We start from the raw sequence: 19597 nt of genomic DNA on the forward strand, positions 1-19597 counted from the left end.
TTAATAGCCAAAACCTGAAAACAATCCAAGTGTCCAACAACACATGAGTGACTGAGAACACTGTGGTGTAGATATACACAATGGAATACTACTCAGCTATTAAGAATGATGAATTCACCTTCTTCACCTTATCTGGGATGGAACTTAAAGGAGATAAACCAGAAAGAGAAGGATGAGTATGTAGTGATCTCACTCAAGGACAGAAGTTGAGAAAGAAGAACAGAAAAGGGAAACACAAGGCAGAACTTGGACTAGGATTGGTGTATTGCATTGTAGGGAAATTATGAGGATGTGGTTGAGCTTGGCAGGGCTTGACTTGAGGGGACATCCATCCTGTCAGACGAGAGAGAGAGAGAGAGAGAGGGGAGGGACACAACCCCTGTTTGCCTCGTCTTATCAGACACCCTGCCTCACAAAGCACCCTGCATTCCTGATACTATGGCCTGCTCCCTTATTATCTACATAATCACTGTTTTGCCGAAAGATCCCCCCTATTTCCCTACCCATTCCATTCCTTTGATCTATCTTCTTTCTACCCTCAAGACCCTCCCTGCCTGCAGGGTATTATCTATCGTACCAGTTAAAACCCTCCCAACAGTTGCTAAGGAACTTCCTACCTTTCCCAGTCCCTTTTGTCTTCTCCATCCCTTTCCAAACCATGTCAAGCCATTTCCGTTTCTGACTTGCCACTTCAGGTCCGACTTTTAAAAGCCTTGACTTTTAAATTGAATTGCCTCGCCACCACTAGCTCTGTTCCTCGGTCATCTCTCTCGTGTCGCTCAGTGAGTAGCAGCCCAGGCTGGCTCCGGTCGCGTTCTCTCCAACCCAGAGAGTACAGGCCAGAGAAGAGGTGCCCCCATGCTAGCCCGGCATTGCACCAAAGTAAAGGACTCTGGGATGGAGATGGGGGGCTTTCAGATCCTAGTGCATTAATGATGAAGGAGGACCTAGGTGCATGGGGGTGGGGGTAGAGTGAGTTGCTACTTCACACTATATACAAAAATTAACTCAAAATGAATTGTACACCTAAATACAACATACAAAAATTTTAAAAGAAAACAAGAGGTACAAATCACTGTGGCCTTAGATTAGGTAATGGTTTTATAGGCATGGAGCCAAATGCACTAGCAACAAGAGAAATGAACAACAGATGAATGAACATAAACTTCACTTAAATTTTTAAATGAATACTTCAAAAGACACCATCAATTAAATGAAAAATCAAACAACAGAGCAGGAAAAACTATTTGTAAAATATCTGGTAAGAGGCTACTACACAGAATTTATAAAGAACATATATATTGGGTTGTCAGAATAGTCATGACACATTTTTTCATAGAACAGGAAAGTGTCATAACTTTTCTGACAACCCAATATAATTCAGCAATAGCAAAGAAAATAGGCAGATAATCTGAAAGGATATTTTTTAAAGGAGATAATAAAACTTCCAACAATCATATGAAATGATGTTCAACATCATGAGCCATCAGGAAAATGCAAACCCAAACTACAATGAGATATTACATCAACCTACTATGATGGCTAAAATTAAAGACACAATAGAAGTAAGAGTATGAGGAAATTGGATTCCTTAATTATTGCTGGTAAGAATGTAAAATGTTATAGCTGTTGTTGTTTCCACATATTCAAATGGCAAAACCATAAGACTCAGTAATTCCACTTTTAATTATATACTCAAGAAATAAAAATATATGCCCATAAGAAAACTTATACAACATTCATAGCAGCACTATATACAATAACTCTTAGTATAAACAAGTCACTTGTTCAACAATAGATAGATAAATACATACAAATTCAACATATTCATGAAATAGAATCTTGTTTGTCAGTAAAGAATGAAATACACATGGTACAACATGATTAAACTTTCAAAACATTATGTTAAGAAACCAGTCATAAAATAGCATATATTGCATGACAAAAATTATTTGAAAATGTCCAGAAAATATAAGTCTATAGAGACAGAAAGAGATTTTGTCATTACTAGGAGGAAGATGAGAGAAGGTGTTGGAAGAAAAAACCAAAATCAAAGTGACTGTTAATATATATGGGTTTCTTTGCGACATAATGAAAATAATAATAAAAAAAAATCTAGTAAAGTCATGGGACCCTTGGAATACACTTAAATTAGACCTACTAGCTATTTCCAAAACAGAGACCTCAAATTCATCTGCAATATTCTTGCCTTTAAGTTCATGATAAGTCAACAATTTGTTCTGCTTTATATCTTTTTGTAAAGTTTTTATTTATGAAATGGAAACACTGACAAGACCATAGGATAAGAGGGGTACAATGCCACACAATTCCCACCACCAGAACTCCATATCGCATTCCCTCCCCCTGATAGCTATCTTAACTCTTTTTTCACCCAACAGGTTCCAGATGACAACTTGACTTCCCTGGGCAGATGACCCCACCAATGTGTCCTGGAGCCTCGCTTCCCCAGACCCCTGCCCCACTAGGGGAAGAGAAAGACAGGCTGGGAGTATGGATCGACCTGCCAACACCCATGTTCAGTGGGTAAGCAATTACAGAAGCCAGACCTTCTACCTTCTGCACCCCATAATGATCCTAGGTATATACTTCCAGCGGGATAAAGAATAGGCAAGCTATCAAGGGAGGGCATTGGATATGGAGCTCTTGGGGGTAGGTACATTTCTGTGTGGAAATGTACCTCTCTTACCTTATAGTCTTGTCAATATTTCCATTTTATAAATAAAAATTATAAAAAATATAAAAAGAAATACAACTTGTGAATATCCTAAAAATACATCTTAATTTTAAAAAAGAAATTTAAATAGCTACAATATGAGCCAGTTATTATGTTCCTCAGTATATATCCAAGAAATTTTAAAACATTCGTCCACAGAAAAATGAACAGGCTTTCTGGTCCAGGAGGTAGTGCTGTGGATAAAGCACTGACCCTCAAGCATGAGGTCCTGAGTTCAATCCCTGGCAGCACATGTACCAGAGTGATGTCTGGTTCTTTCTCTCCTCCTATCTTTCTCATGAATAAATAAAATACTTTTATAAAAGAAAAAATATTTTTAAAAAAGAAAATGTACAGACTTCCACAGAGCAATATTCAAAACTATATTCCACATAAATGATAAATGAGCAAATAAAATGTATATAGCCACACAAAGAAATATCAAAAAAGAGAATGAAGTACTGACACATGCTGTAACACAGATGATTCTTGAAAGTCTTATGTAAAAGAAGTTACTTACAAAAGACCACATAATATGTCGCATTTAAATGAATATAGGTTAGTGGTTGCCTAGGGCTAGAGAAGAGGATGGGACTAGAGAGTGACTACTATTGGTCATAGTGTTCCATATTCAGGGTGATGAAAATGTTCTAAAATTAGACTGTCATGATGATTGCACAGTTCTGTGAATATACTAAAAGCCACTAAAGTGTACAGTTCAGATGTGTGATTTTTATGGTATGTGAATATCTCAAGGAAACTTAAAATTCTCAGAGCTGTGCACCCAACAAAAAATAAAGGCACAAGAACCTTTGCTTCAGGAGTCTTTTTCTATCTCTCTTTCTATCCTCCAGTTTCCCTCTCAATTTCTTTGTCTTTTTTTTTTTTTTTTGATAAAAGAAAAAGAAAATATGGTTGTCAGGAGCAGCGCTGGTACCAAGCTCCAGCCCTGATCCTGATGGCAATGAAAACAAACAAAAGAACACTTTAAAAATAGTATTAAGAAGGTTAAACCTCCATGACCCTACGCTGGGCTGCCTGGACAGATGACTACATAGTGAAGTATCCAGAAACCTCATCTCTTCAGCGCCCTGCCCCACTAGCCTAAGATTAGGGACAGACAGGTCTTTTCTGGGAGTATGGACTGACTAGGCCAGCTATGTCTGTCTCAGCAGGAAGCAGTTACAGAAGCTCAAAACTCCCTCCTTCAGCACCCCAAAGAATTCTAGTCCATACTCCTAGACGGGGAAATGCTGGGGCTAGGGAATGAACAGGCAGAACCTGGGAAACACAGACAGTACTGTGACATGTTTCTGCATTCCAGTATCCTGAGTGGTGGGCTCTGATTGTAGTCAAACTGCCCTCACTTTCATTATCAGCACCTTGAAGGATTATGTAACCAATTAACTTGTGCCACACCTAGCTTGAAACAAATAAAAGCTGGGTACTGCCCTACAAGGCGTGAAGTCTGGTAGGAATCAGCCTGTAACCTGTTAACATAAAATAAATGTAACTTCCTGCCCTGCAAAAAAAACAACAAAAGAAATAAAAAGGCTAAATCTCCAAGTGCAAATATAGAAGGGCACTTTTAAACATATTCAGAATAAAAAAAAACTGAATGGGAAAAAATAGGTCTCTGGCCTATGTCAGCATTATAACAGTGATAAACAGTAAAGAGGTAAAATTCCTCAATTTTTGTTTCTGCCTTCTTAGTTACTAAAAGGGACTATGAGTAAAGTTGTACTAAGTGAAATGTCTACAACTTTAACAGAATAGCTGGTAGAACTTACATCTGTGATAAGGTTCTGAGCATTAACTTGGATACCATATAGATGGCAGCAGGGGAACACCATGGATTATGGAGCGATACTATAGGGTTATATCTCTGTCTCTCTCATTCTCTCAAAATAAGTAAATAAGTTGACCCAAAAAATCTTTTCAGATTCTGGCAATTCTAAATGGAAGCAGTATTCCCACGTTAGCAAAAGAAAAAAACTATAGAGGGGACAAAGAGAAACAATAGTAGAAAATTATAAACCATCTATGAATTTGCAGAAGAGTGCTGAAAAGGACAAAGGAAAGCTGAGTGAGTCTCCCACTGCACCCTCTAAACACATTCTCCAGGCCAGAGGTGGCTTATTTGGAAAATAGGAGCAGCGGCCATACAAAAACAGCACACACACCCCTATACCCTGTGGAGTCAAACTTGTAAAACAAGATTCTGAGGCTGAATTTTTTGTTAGAATACAGGGGAATCCATGTGACCTTGCTTCACTGAATCTGAGCTACAAACAGTCCCAAGCAAACTGACAGGCTGATAGGTCTGCCCATTGAAACAATCAGACAGAACTTTATCAAACCAACACCCCCCCAACTGTGAGTATATATATTTTCTTTTAATCTGTTAACTCCTTCCCTGGTTCACTGCATATATTTCCTCTGTTGGCTGTGGTTGGCTGCCATTTTCTTCTATTTACTTTAGTTTTTGTTTCATTATTGTTGCTGTTTCTGTTTGGTCTTTTTTTTTCTTTTTTTAAAGCTGCTTCAGTTATCTATTCTTCACTGCAATTTGGACCTGAACTATAGATAGTCTCAAACAATCTGTCAGGCTGATAGGTCACCCCACTGAAAAAAAATCAAGCAAAGCTTCATCAAATCAATACCTTCCCCAACTATGAGAGCATATATATGTTTTGTTAACTCCTCTGGTTCTCTATGAATACTCCTTTTGTTGGATGTGGTTGGCTGCCTTTGTTTCTTATTTATTGTTGTTATTTATTTTTGTTTTGTATGGTTCTGGGGGGGGAGTTTTTTTGTTGGGAGGTATTTTATTTGTCTTTGTTTTCTCCCCACTCCCTCCAGGTGTTTCAGGCATCTATTTCTCAATTCAATTTGGATCTGAACTATAGTCCCAAGCAATTTGTCAGGGTGATAGGTCTGCTCACTGAATCAGGTAGAGCTTCATCAAACTAACACTCACCAAGTCTGAGAATTATATATATTTTCTGTTAGTCTGCTAATTCCTTCCCTGGTTCTCAGTGTATATGCCTTCCATTGGTTATGGTTGGCTGCCTTTTGTTCTATTTAGTTTATGTTGCTGAATTTATAGATGCTTGTTTGTGTTTTGATTTTTTGGGAGGAGTTTGGCTTAGTTTTGCTTTTTTTGTTGTTGTTCTTATTTGTTTTGTAGCTATTTCAGTCATCTACCCCACACTTCAATTTGAACACAAATGACCTCTCATCTTCCAAATGCAATGGCAGAGGTGTCACAATAGAACAGCCATTCCTGTGACAGACCATAGGGTGGTTTCAAGAGTTTAGGAACCTGGGTTAAGTGCAGGTGGTGCAAAGTGTAAGGATCCCAGTTTGAGACCTCAGCTCCCCAACTGCAGGGGAGTCACTGTGGGGAAGAGGGTCTGCAGGTGTCTTTCTCTCCCCCTCTCTGTCTTCCTTTCCTCTCTCCATTTTTCTCTGTCCTATCAAGCAATGACGACATCAATAACAAGAACAATAATAACTAAACAATAAAAAAGGGCAACAAAAGAGAATAAATAAAATAAATACTCTTTTAAAAATAGTCTAGGGTACAGGAACAAAAATAGGTACACAGACCAGTGGAACAGAATAGAAAGCCCAGAAATAAATCCCCACACCTATGGACATCTAATCTTTGATAGGGGGCCCAAAGCATTAAATGGAAGAAGGAGGCTCTCTTCAATAAATGGTGCTGGGAAAACTGGGTTGTAACATGCAGAAGAATGAAATTGAACCACTTTATCTCACCAGAAAAAAAAATCAACTCCAAATGGATCAAAGACCTGGATGTTAGACCACAAAAAATCAAATACTTAGAGGAAAACATTGGTAAAACAGTTTCCCACCTACACCTCAAGGACATCTTTGATGAATCAAACCCAATTGCAAGGAACAATAAAGCAGAAACAAACCAATGGGACTACATCAAATTGAAAAGCTTCTGCACATCCAAAGAAACTATTAAACAAACAAAGAGACCCCTCACAGAATGGGAGAAGATCTTCACATGCCATACATCAGACAAGAAACTAATCACCAAAATATATAAAGAGCTCAGAAAACTTAGCACCAAAAAAGCAAATGACCCCATCCAAAAATGGGCAGAGGATATGAACAAAACATTCACCTCAGAGGAGATCCAAAAGGCTAACAAACATATGAAAAACTGCTCTAGGTCATTGATTGTCAGAGAATGTCGTTTTCGCGGGGCTGGCTTCACGGGCGGGTAAAAAGACGACCCAGGACTCATGGCTGGGTTGCACGCAGTATCTCTTTATTCATGCAGGACGCAGTGCAATCTATACCAAGCTAAGCTAAACTAAAAACTACAAACAATCTTGTCCTTATAAATATACTAGCCCAGTAGGGTGGGAACAGGATGCGACTCAGAGAGGGTGGAGAGAAAAGTGACTGGTGAAAATCAGGGTATGACAAGGAGAGGGGGCGGAGCAGGCAAGAATTCTACCACTGAACCACCAATGCCCTGGAGGGAGGGTGGTGCTTGTTAACAGAGGTTATGTAAATAGAATACAGTGTTATGTAAATAGAATGCAGGGGGGATTAAACCAAATGAAACAGAAGGGGTTTTTAAAAGCAGAATTAGAAGCATACCAACAAGAGAAATGTAAATTAAGACAACACTAAGATACCCCCTCACTCCTGTAAGAATGGCATACATCAAAAAGGACAGCAGCAACAAATGCTGGAGAGGTTGTGGGGACAGAGGAACCCTTCTGCATTGCTGGTGTGAATGTAAATTGGTACAGCCTCTGTGGAGAGCAGTCTGGAAAACTTTCACAAGGCTAGACATGGACCTTCCATATGATCCAGTAATTCCTCTCCTGGGATTATACCCCAAGGACTCCATAACACCCAACCAAAAAGAGGTGTGTACTCCTATGTTCATAGCAGCACAATTCATAATAGCTAAAACCTGGAAGCAACCCAGGTGCCCAACAACAGATGAGTGGCTGAGAAAGCTGTGGTATATATACACAGTGGAATACTATGCAGCTATCAAGAACAATGAACCCACCTTCTCTGAACCATCTTGGACAGAGCTAGAAGGAATTATGTTAAGTGAGCTAAGTCAGAAAGATAAAGATGAGTATGGGATGATCCCACTCATCAACAGAAGTTAAGTAAGAAGATCTGAAAGGGAAACTAAAAGCAGGATCTGACTAAATTTTAAGTAGGGCATCAAAGTAAAAACCCTGTGGTGAGGGGTAGACATGCAGCTTCCTGGGCCAGTGGGGGGGTGGGCGTGGGTGGGAGGGATAGGTCACAGTCTTTTGGTGGTGGGAATGGTGTTTATGTACACTCCTAGTAAAGTGTAGTCATATAAATCACTAGTTAATTAATATGAGAGGGGGAAAATTAATTGTATGTCTCGAAGTTTTTAAAACACAGACTGAGTCTTTTTAATATATAGGCTGTGTATTTGATATGCAGACTCTCTCAAAAGCCTAGACCAAGTAGATCAGAAGCAACCAATAGCACAGCTATATATAAGATAGTGGATACTATAAAGCAAACCCTAACAAAAGGACTTTTCAAAGTTAACCCAATTACCAAATAATGTGATGATAATATTAACTATCGATTGTCTTTTTGAACCCTAAGACAGCAGGAACCTCACATCGCCACTATAGAGCCTCTACTTCCCCCAGTCCTGGAACCTTAGGATAGGGCCCACTTTCCCGCATGCCTCTCCCAATCCATATCAAATAATATTGCATCTGCCGATCGCAACCTAATCAACACAACGATTGCCACCTCAACATGCTTCGGCTCAGACTGTGTCCAGAGACATCAGGTGTGGAATGACAACCCTTCAGCTTCATTACTCGGGTGACACCTTTCCTTTCATCGTATTCTCCAATTCCATCCCAGGTAGTTTACTTTCTAACAAAGTCCCAAAACCTGGATATACACCAGTTTCTGTGAGAGAGAGCATATGTTCACACGTATCCATAAGCTACAGCAAAATATATACCTGAAAGCAGAAGTACACTAGAGTTTGCAGTGAGTACCCCCCTAACACTTCCTCTCTACTATTCCAAGCTTTGGGTCCATGATTGCTCAACAATTTTTTTGGCTTCGTATGTTAACTCTCTTTTCAGTCACCAGGTTCCAGATGCCATCAGGATGCCGGCCAGGCTTCCCTGGACTGAAGACCCTACCAATGTGTCCTGGAGCTCAGCTTCCCCAGAGACCCACCCTACTAGGGAAAGAGAGAGGCAGACTGGGAGTATGGAACGACCAGTCAACGCCCATGTTCAGCAGGGAAGCAATTACAGAAGCCAGACCTTCCACCTTCTGCAACCCACAAGGACCCTGGGTCCATGCTCCCAGAGGGATAGAGAATGGGAAAGTTATTAGGGGAGGGGGTGGGTTATGGAGATCAGGTGGTGGGAATTGTGTGGAGTTTGTACCCCTCCTACCCTATGGATTTGTTAATTTAACCTTTCTTAAATAAAAAAAATAATTAAAAAATTTAATGGTTGAATAGCTAAAAAAAAAAATAGTCTAGGAACCAAGAGATCAGGGGTCATCACAAAGCATACCTGAAAAGCAACAGCCAGGATACAAATTACAAAAGACACCAACTATAATGATCAAATAAATAAAAACAAAACAAACAAACAAACAAAAATATTGTAGCATGAACAAGGACAGGAGCCCAGAAAAACACTACCAACAAGTTAGAAGCAACTGAGAATGAGGAAAGTATCCAAGCATTATTTGATGAATTAATCACAAGAGTGAGGAAAGCTTTTGACGGGAAATATTATCAGAAATAGGGAAATAACAAATGAGTCCCTGAAAAAATAAACAAACTATCTCTAGGTAGAGAACTAAAATCTGAAATAGCTGAACTAAGAGGCCAACTAGCATAACAAACTAATACTGTAATTGAAAATGGTAGAAAAGAAAAAAACAGCTGAATTAAGGAATGAAACTAAGGGAAGGGAGAGAAGAATAACAAACTCAGAAAACAGAATTAACCAGATCAAGGATTAATTAGAGAAAACTAAAAGAAGAGAAATAAAAAATAAAGAGATTAACAGACAAAGATAGAAACAACAGAAGGGGCAAGGCAGTGGTGTACCTTGTTATGCACACACACTACAGTGCACAAGTATCTAGGTTCAGGCTCCTGGTCCCCAACTGCAGGGGGAAAGCTTCACAAGTGGTGAAGTAAAGCTGCATGTTATCTCCATCTCTCTCCTATTCTCCTTCCCACTCCCCTTTCAATTCCTTTCTGTCTTTATCCAATAATAATAACAATAGTAATAATAAAATAAACAATAACAGGTACATATGGGATGACCTCAAAAGAAGTTATATACACATTAGTGGCTTGACAGTGGAAGAAAGAGGAGAAGAAAGCATACTACAGGATATAACAGAAGAACACTTCCCCACTCTAAACAACAGAAAGAACATAAAAATTCAAGAAACACAGAAAGTCCCAAACAGAAGTCCCAGACCTAACAACTCCAAGACAGATCATAGTTAAAAAAGAAAAGATTAAGGATAAAGAAAGGATCCTGAAGGCTGCAAATGAAAAAAAAAAGTCACATGCAAAGGAAAACCCATAAGATTATCAGCAGAGTTTTCCACACAAACTCTAAAACCCAGAAGAGAATAGAAAGACATCTATTGGGCACTCAGTGAAAAAAAGGCTTTCAGACTTTCTTTGTATGTCGCTGTGTGTGTTAGATGGAAGGGTCCCTGGGGAACAGGCCAGGATCTCTTCCATCTAACACACACAGAGGCATACAGGGGAAATTCCGCAGACAGATTTAACAGCAGAGAGAGGCAGGATGCTCTGAGAATTAGCCTGAGATGTCAACCTTCCAAATTCAATAATTTGGTGAGACCTTTCCCTAACACATGGGATTATATAGTTCCCTTTCAAATGGGGCACTCCTTAACAACAGTACAGGGCATAAGGGACAGGATACATGTACACATTTATTCATAAATTAGAGGAAACTATATATGCAAAGTAAAAGTGCTCAGTAGTCTGTTGTGATTAAACTTGAGTTAATAAACTCAGCAAGCAAGCAGAAAGACCTAAAGAAGACACCATAAAGTGACTAATCACATATTTACTACTTAGACCTAGACATTCTTCTCCTACCCCTACTTCACTTCCTTCACTTTATCTGCTCAATTAAATACACAAAAGTAAGAGATAGCCCCAAATCTCTTTTAACAGCATTAATGTCACCCCTTTGATAATCTTTAGAAAAATTACTGTATATAACTGGCCAAGAGATAAACTGGCAAAAGTATATATATCAACTAAAGGATAGCTATTATCCCCTATGACAACCTCTATTATAATCATCAAACAAGTAAAATGCAGTAAAACTTAAGGTTAACTTAGATCCCACCTAAACCCTAGGTCTATTGCCTCCCTAACTTGAGGCCAGATGCCACAAACCCAATACCAGCTTGGAGGCAACAAATTACAATCATTTAACACACAGGAGAAAGTCTAACCTCATCAGATAAAGTATGAACTACAAAAGCTGGAAAAGAGCAAGAGACTGGCTCACTTAATGATGGTTTGTTTGGTCATCCCCAGGTTACCCCATCATCTAGGGCTCTAGTGAGGGAATCCTTGGATTTCCACATAGATATAATGGGCCTAGACCTGTAAGAGATCCCTCTCTCCACCATCACTGGTCACTTCCATACGGAACATCATCATAAGACCTCTTGTGGACCTGTCTAGGACCTTGCTATCATTGTAGAGCAGCAATGGTAAGGACTGTCCCAATCTCCGAAGGGTCAGCTTACTCTGCCACTCAAGGAAGACTAGTATTAAAATGAGTGTAGCCTAGGATGTTCCTAGCTATGACCATTTACTGCGAGCTCAGACTGACAGGGGTACAGAGGTTACACAGGCTCCTGTGCTAAATATGAATAGACGTGGGCTCTAGGCCAGATTGATGGGGTTTACAGTTAATGGTATTTATTGATGGGGTACACACTTAATTGTATTAATATAATTTTCTCATGTCTAGGAGCTAATCTCTGTACTAATCCAGCTTTCTAGCCCTGTTCTTTACTCTGAAATCATCTTCCCAGATAGTATTTTTAGTCCACCTGCATGTTTGCTATCAGGCTTAGGCAAAAATTACTAGAGTCATGGGCCCCTTGAAACAGGCCTAAAACAGACTTCCTAGCTTCTTCCTACCTAAAAATCCCTAATTTCATCTGCTCTATTCCTACCTTTAGTTCCTGTTTATTAAACAATTTGTCCTGTTTCATATCTCACTGCCTTTCAGGCAACAAGCTGACACTATGAATCACTACTATGATTTCATCCTGACTTTCTGGGAAGACAACCTCACCAATGTGTCCTGAAACCTCACCTTCTGCACCCCATAAAGAATTTTGGTCCATAATCTCAGAGGGATAAAGAAGAGGGAATTTTCCAATGGAGGGGATGGAACACAGAACTCTGGTAGTAGGAACTGTATAGAATTATATCCCTGTTATTTTACAATCTTGTTAATAATTATTAAATCACTAATAACTTTTTTAAAGTTAATTTTATAAATTACAAACTAATAATTTTATATAAATTATGGATTATTACAGAGATGACTTGCAAGAACCTAGAAATGAAAAAAGAAAGTACTAGAGATCATCTTGAGTTCACTAAGAAAATGCCAATTTAAATTAATCCTTATTTCTTTTTTTGTAGTTACTATGCTGATAACTATGAGAAATATGGTAGACACAGTGTTATCTGAACTTTAAAAAAAATTTTATTATCTTTATTTATTGGATATAGACAGCCAGAAATCAAGAGGGATGGGGGTGATAGAGAGGGAGAGAGACATAGAGACACCTGCAGCCCTGCTTCACCACTCATGAAGCTTTCCCCCTGCAGGTGGGGACCGTGGGCTCGAACCCAGGTCTTTGTGCATTGTAATATGTGCGCTCAACCAGGTGCGCCACCACCAGGCCCCATATCTGAACTTTTTAGCAAGACATTTGATAAAATCTTTTATGAGATCTTTAATTATAAAAGTGAGGAATAGGAGCTGCTTGTTAGGTTCTGTTAAATAGATTAATAATCACTTGAAGGACCATTTCAAAAGCATGCAGATTACCACATTATTATCATGCTAGAAGAAGGTTTCTATTAGTATACACCACAGGGTTCCTCTAATTTTAGGAGTTTCATCATTTATATCCAACAACTTAAGCATAGGTATGGAAACCATGCTAATGGGGTTTAGTAAGTTATAATATCTGGGAAGGGTAGTGAATATTTGAGATGATAAGAATCAGAAAAACTATTTTAATGATAAGTAGTTGAGCATAAAGCAAAGCACAATACTAAAACTTGCCTGGCAAAGATGAAATCAAATCAAGGACCAGATCCAAATCTCCTACCTAAATTTGAAAGTGTGTGCAAGGAAAAGAAACAGTTTTTCACTATTTCTGAAATCAGCCCTAAAAATCAAATTATAGCAATTGTTAGTGAACTGGGGCAGGAAGATGGATCATCATTAAGTAAAATTCATGTCTTACCATGTGTGAAGCCCTAGATTGCATCCTTGACACCACACTGGAGTGCCATGGACAACACCAAGGAAACTACGTGGATAGTGTCTCTCCCATGCTTTTCATGTCTCTCCCCCTCTCTCCTCTATCAGTATATCTCTCTCTTTAAGAAAAGGAGAATGAACATTGGGCCAAGAGGTTGCTCAGAGATACTGCAAATGCATAATTCCCTGGGTTGATGTCCCAGCAATGCATTCAAAAATGTGTAATATGAAATCTGTGTCAAGCCACCAATTACATCAATAAGAGCATAAGAATTCACCTATAATTCAGGCCACAATATGCTTACCCTCTTTTAGACGATCCCCTTCAGCTTTGGTTTTCTTTTGTCTTTCTGATCCAGCAAGGTCTACAAGATGCAGTTTCGAACGAAAGCTGCTAGTCCTGTGATAATGACAGAAAGACACAAGTGAGAACTATACAGAAGTTTGAGTGTAACTGAGAATCATAGCTAGCCTGCAGACTCTCACTCGCAAGTAAGTCAAAGTGACTCCATTGGTTACTTGCACTCAGAATCCATGTCTGATAATTTGGCAAATAAATTAAAAAGGTCAGTATAACATTTGGCTTTAGTAGAACTAATGTTAAAAAAACCTTGACTCTTCCTTTGAGAGGGACCAAAGAATTGCTCAATTCTGGCTTATGGTTGTATCAGGGTTGAACTTGGGATCTCTGGTGCCTAACGTATGACAGTCTTATGTGATACATATAGTACTATCTCCCTAGCCTGAACCGTGACTCTTTAAGCTATAACTTACTTGTCATTTTTCTTTCTTTGCTCTATGGAGATGGTGAAGATGGCATGAGATCGGGATGATTGAGAGTTCATAGCTGTGGAGGCCACAGTCCTAGAGTTATTGCCTTGCTCCAAACAGGAGACAGTATCCAGAGCAACTAAAACAGTCTTCTCAGTGAGTCCCACAATCTAATTCAGAGAAAGAAAAAATCCTTTATGACTTACAAACACTTGGTTAGAAATATAGGGTTTACTGGTTTTTTAAAAAATGCCTTGATGAACCTCAGTGAACAGGCATGATCTCTTTTATTCCTTTTCCTTCTCTAAGGGACACAGATCTGAAGAGGCAAAGTTATTACTATTCACAGATAATAAGATAGTGTACATGTAAAAATCCAAAACAATCAAGCAGAAACTCTTGGAAATGGTTAGGCAATAAAGCAAGGTGGCAGGTCACAAAATTAATATACAAAAGTCACTGCCATTCCTCTATGGAAACTTCAAACCAGAAAAGGAAATACAGAAATTAATCCCATTCACAATAGCAGAAAAACAATTACATATCTAGGAATAAACTTAACAAAGTAGTAGAAGACTAGACACTGAAAATTGAGTCACTACGAAAGGAAGTAGAAAAAGTCACAAAGAAGTAGAAGGGCATTTCATGTTCACAGATTAGAATTAGCATCATCAAAATGAATATTCTACCTAGAATCATATAAAAGTCAATGCAGATTATCAGATGTCAGGCTCAGGCAAAAACCAGTAAAGTCAAGGGCCCTTTGTAATATAACTAAAATAGACCTACTAGCCATTTCCAAAACAGAGACCCCAAAATCTTCACCTGCCTTCCTGCTTCCACCTGCTTCCAGCCTTTAGGTCCATAATTAATCAACATTATTAAAATTATTTATTTATTTATTTATTCCCTTTTGTTGCCCTTGTTTTATTGTTGTAGTTGTTGGATAGGATAGAGAGAAATGGACAGAAGAGAGGAAGACAGAGAAGGGGAGAGAAAGACAGACACCTAAAGACCTGCTTCACGACTTATGAATCGACCCCCCCCTGCAGGTAGGGAGCCAGGGGCTCGAACAGGGATCCTTACGCTGGTCCTTGTGTTTTGTGCCTCCTGCGCTTAACCCGCTGCACTACCGCCTGACTCCTGAGTAATCAACAATTTATATGGCTTCATATCTTAACTCTTTTCAGTCACCAGGTTCCAGATGCTACCATGATGCTAACCAGACTTCCCTGGACAGATGACCCAACAATGTGTTCTGGAGCCCCGCTTCCTCAGAGCCCTGCCCCACTACGGAAAGGGAGAGACAGGCTGGGAGTATGGATCGACCTGACAACACCTATGTTCAGCGGGGAAGCAATTATAGAAGCTAGACCTTCCATCTTTTGCACCCCATAAAAACCCTGGGTGCATACTCCCACGGGGTTAAAGAATAGGAAAGCTATCATACGAGGGGATGAGATATGGATCTCTGGTGATGGGAACTGTACCCTTGTTATCCTATTGTCACTGTTATCCTATTGTCATTGTTTCTATTTTATAAATAAATAACATTTTTAAAAAGTTATAAAAAAAGTCAATGCAGGTGGGGGAGATAGTACAATGAATAGTTAGGCAAACTGACTCTCATGACTGAGGTTTCCAGGTCTCAAGTTCAATACCCCACACCACCATACGCCAGAGCTGAGTAGTGCTCTGGTAAAAAAAAAAAAAAAAATTAAATAAATTAAAAAATGACCATCAACATCCCACCCAATTTTTTTAAGAGAATAGAACAAAAGCTGCAAAAGTTCATCTACAACCAGAAAATATCTAGAACTGCCAAAACAATACAGAGATAAAGAATAGAACAGGAGGCATCAACCCTCCCAGATTTCAAACTATATTATAGGGACACTGTAATAAAAAACTGACTGGTACTAAAACAAAAATGGACACAGTGACCAGTGGAATAGAACTGAGAACACAGAAATAGTGAAAAACTGTTTTTTTTTCCCTTGCACACACTTTCACATTTAAGTATGAGATTTGGATCTGGTCCTCGATTTGATTTCATCTTTGCCAGGCAAGTTTTAGAACTGTGCTTTGCTTTATGCTCACCTACAATGGATATCTTTTTTAAAAATTTATTTATTGGGGGATTAATGTTTTACATTCAACAGTAAAAATAATAGTTTGTACATACATAACATTTCCAGTTTTCCACAAAACAATACAAACCCCACTGGGTCCTCTGTCATCCTTTTTGGACCTGAACTCTCCACCACCACCCCCCCCCAGAATCTTTTACTTTGGTGCAATACACCAACTCCAGTTCTTAACCACTCATCTTTCATTGGACACATGGGTTGCTTCCATGTTTGGGTTATTATGGATCATGCCTCTATAAGTACAAGTATACACAAATCTCTTTGGATAGGCATATTCCAAGCTTATTAGACTTTGAATATAGATCCAAACCTTTAACCTTTCTTTAGCACCTGGCCTGTCTCAAGTGGCCTCCCCCAGGGCTCTGTTCTGGCTCCTACGCTATTTAATATTTACATCAATGACCTCCCAGAAACTTCTTCAAGGAAGCTCATCTACGCCGATGACATCTGCTGTGCAACTCAGGCATCCAAGTTCGACATCCTCGAGGAAACACTCACGAAAGACGTCTCTGATATCTGATTACTGTAAAAAATGGCGACTAATCCCTAGCACTGCAAAAACGGTATCATCTGTTTTCCATCTACACCATGCCTCGGCCTCGCGTGAACTTAACGTGCAGCTTGGCGGTACGAGAATCCGGCATGAAGCCCAGCCAGTCTATCTTGGCGTTACTCTTGATCACACTGTCATTTCACAAACATCTCATAAAAACTGCAGCAAAGGTGGGCGCGAGGAATAACATCATTGCAAGACTGGCTAGCTCCTCATGGGGCGTGAGCGCTTCCACACTACAATCATCATCTCTGGCATTATGCTATTCCACTGCAGAATACTGTGCCCCAGTATGGTTCCGCAGCCCCCATGTCCACTTGGTCGATTCCAAATTATATTCCTCCATGAGGATAATTTCTGGAACCATCCGTTCCACCCCAGTTCCATGGCTGCCAGTTCTTAGCAACATCGCCCCGCCAGATATTCGACGGGACGCGGCATCATCTAAGTTCATTTCCCACGTCTACGCTCGACCGGACCTGCCAGTATACGCGGATATCTTCGCCCACCCTGTCCAACGCTTGACGTCTCATCACCCAATCTGGTCCCCTATGCCTACACTGAACTTCTCTGTTCCAGTCTCTTGGAAACAGAGTTGGCAGTCAGCTGAGGTAAAGAACAAACACCTCATCACAGACCCCTGCAAGCGTCAACCCGGCTTTGACCTAGCACGTTATGATTGGGCCCTCCTCAATCGCTATCGAACAGGCCATGGCCGGTGCGCCACTATGTTCCATCGCTGGGGAGCCAGAGACGACCCGAATTGCCCCTGCGGCTACAGACAGACTATGACCCACATAGTCAACGACTGCCACCTCTCCAGATTCAAAGGAGGTCTCGAAACTTTACATCAGGCTCAACCTGACGCTGTTGACTGGCTACGGAAGAAGGGCAAACGCTAGAAGAAGAAGCACCTGGCCAATGAATTAAAAACAGAGAAGAAAAAAGATTTTGAAGCACACACCTGCCCTCTAGGCATCTGTAACCTAAACCTTCAACTTTCTTTCTTTCACTTTTTTCCTGTGGGGGGGGGGGAGGAAGGAGAGGAAGATGGTAAAGATTATTTTACCAAATTTTTCCATGTCTGTATTACCCATTCTCTTCCACTTCCAATTGTGTATTGTCCCACTCCCAAATACTCAGGATTATGGCTGATGTTAGAACCAGGCTCTGCATGCTTTCTAGCTATCTTTTATATTTAGCATAATTCCATATACACAACTTCTAACCTTGACTAGCTAATCATCTTGTATCTATACTATGTGACAGAAGCTTCTCAAATTAATAATCTCTTCTTTCTATGGTATGGATATGTTTAATTTTTCATATTTAACAGTTTTAAACATCTCAGAGACTAGAACAATTTCTAATATAGTGCTGTACAAGTGAATTTTCTGTCACCACGTATATTTTCTATATTTGTGCTGTCCAAAAGAGCAGCCACTAGCTATAATAAGCACTTGATATATGAGTAGTCTGCCAGAAGGACCACATTTTAAATTCTATTCAATTTCCGTACATTTAAGTTTAGATAGACATTTGTGGTTAGTGGCTAACACACTGCACAGTCCAGTATTAGAACTCTAAATAACTACTAAGTGCACAATTGGTACTAGTATTACCTCAAGAGCTAAAAAGAGGATAATAAAATGTCCTTCCTCACAAAAACTCTAATGTAGGAATTCTAGTGTAACAAAGGGAATTAGGATCATACAAAACCTGAAAGTCTGAGATACTGGTATTTAACAGTGATCAACAGTTTTTAATAATATCAAATGAAATAAACATACCTTTATGCCTTCCTTAGGATCCTCCCGTATACTGATTTGAGAGGCTTTCTCACGAGATGGGCATAGAAGATCCAAGATTTCTTCATTATAAATCTATCATTGAAAATAAAATGGTAAAAAATAATCTGTTAACAGTTGCCATCCTGAAGTGATAGTATCATAGTAATGATAGTATTTAAAGTAATTCTGTCTGTGGCTTTCTGCATTTTACAACAAACATGATGTATTTTATTTAAATAAGGACTTTAACCCATTTGATACTTGCAATAACGAATTTACATATTACTTGTACTAAAATTGAAGTTGTTCTGTTACGACAGTCTCTTAGGAATAGCAGACACAGTAAAAAAGTATTATGAATATACCAATGCAGTGATAGTGTCACAACAGCATAATTTCCACTTGATTTTTTTTTTTAAATGTCCTTAGTGGAGGGTGGAAACGAGAAGCAAAAGAGAGAAGGGGCAACCAGTATCTCAACAGCAACTAGCATCAAAAAGTACTTAGAACAGTGTATTTAAGACATCATAAGTATTGCAACTATTTGGTATGATTGCTGTTGTTATTACTTGATATATCACATCCCCAAATTAATTTTACACTAAACTGCCTTGGTCATAACTATTAGTACAAGAAGACTCAAGAAAACTAATGGCTTAGGGATATTGTTGGGGGTGGAACTGATGTAGTCCCTCAATACAAAAAAAAATGACATAGTAAAGTTTCTCATATTGAGGAAATTGCAAGGGTCAGCACATCCAAAATATAATGGATAAGCCTCATCCTGAGAAAACTACTTTCATGATCATAGTATATCCCCTAAAGGCAGTTGATTTTAACTCCCACTCTCTCAATACTATGCCTCCTATACTTATTAACATATTAAGATGCAAGTTCGGAGTAAAGCATTTACAAACATTCTTCATTTCATGCTTAAACTATATAAGCTTAATAGTTATTTCTTAAAGACAGATCTTTATCTC

At 39.2% G+C, this 19597-nt stretch overlaps 1 protein-coding gene across 2 annotated transcripts in view; it reads right to left on the minus strand.

Moving 5' to 3' along the window:
* KIF4A (kinesin family member 4A) overlaps positions 1 to 19597 on the minus strand; it is a 131385-nt gene that overhangs the window by 104421 nt on the left and 7367 nt on the right. For both annotated transcript variants that reach the window (XM_007530760.3, XM_060182836.1), the window contains 3 exons: positions 18615 to 18707; positions 14125 to 14291; positions 13656 to 13750 (listed from right to left, as the gene is read on the minus strand). In XM_007530760.3, coding sequence (XP_007530822.1) covers positions 13656 to 13750; positions 14125 to 14291; positions 18615 to 18707 — 355 coding nt within the window. The remainder of the gene's footprint in view (positions 1 to 13655; positions 13751 to 14124; positions 14292 to 18614; positions 18708 to 19597) is intronic.

Source organism: Erinaceus europaeus, chromosome X (genome assembly GCF_950295315.1).
Source record: "Erinaceus europaeus chromosome X, mEriEur2.1, whole genome shotgun sequence".
Classification (NCBI taxonomy): domain Eukaryota; kingdom Metazoa; phylum Chordata; class Mammalia; order Eulipotyphla; family Erinaceidae; genus Erinaceus; species Erinaceus europaeus.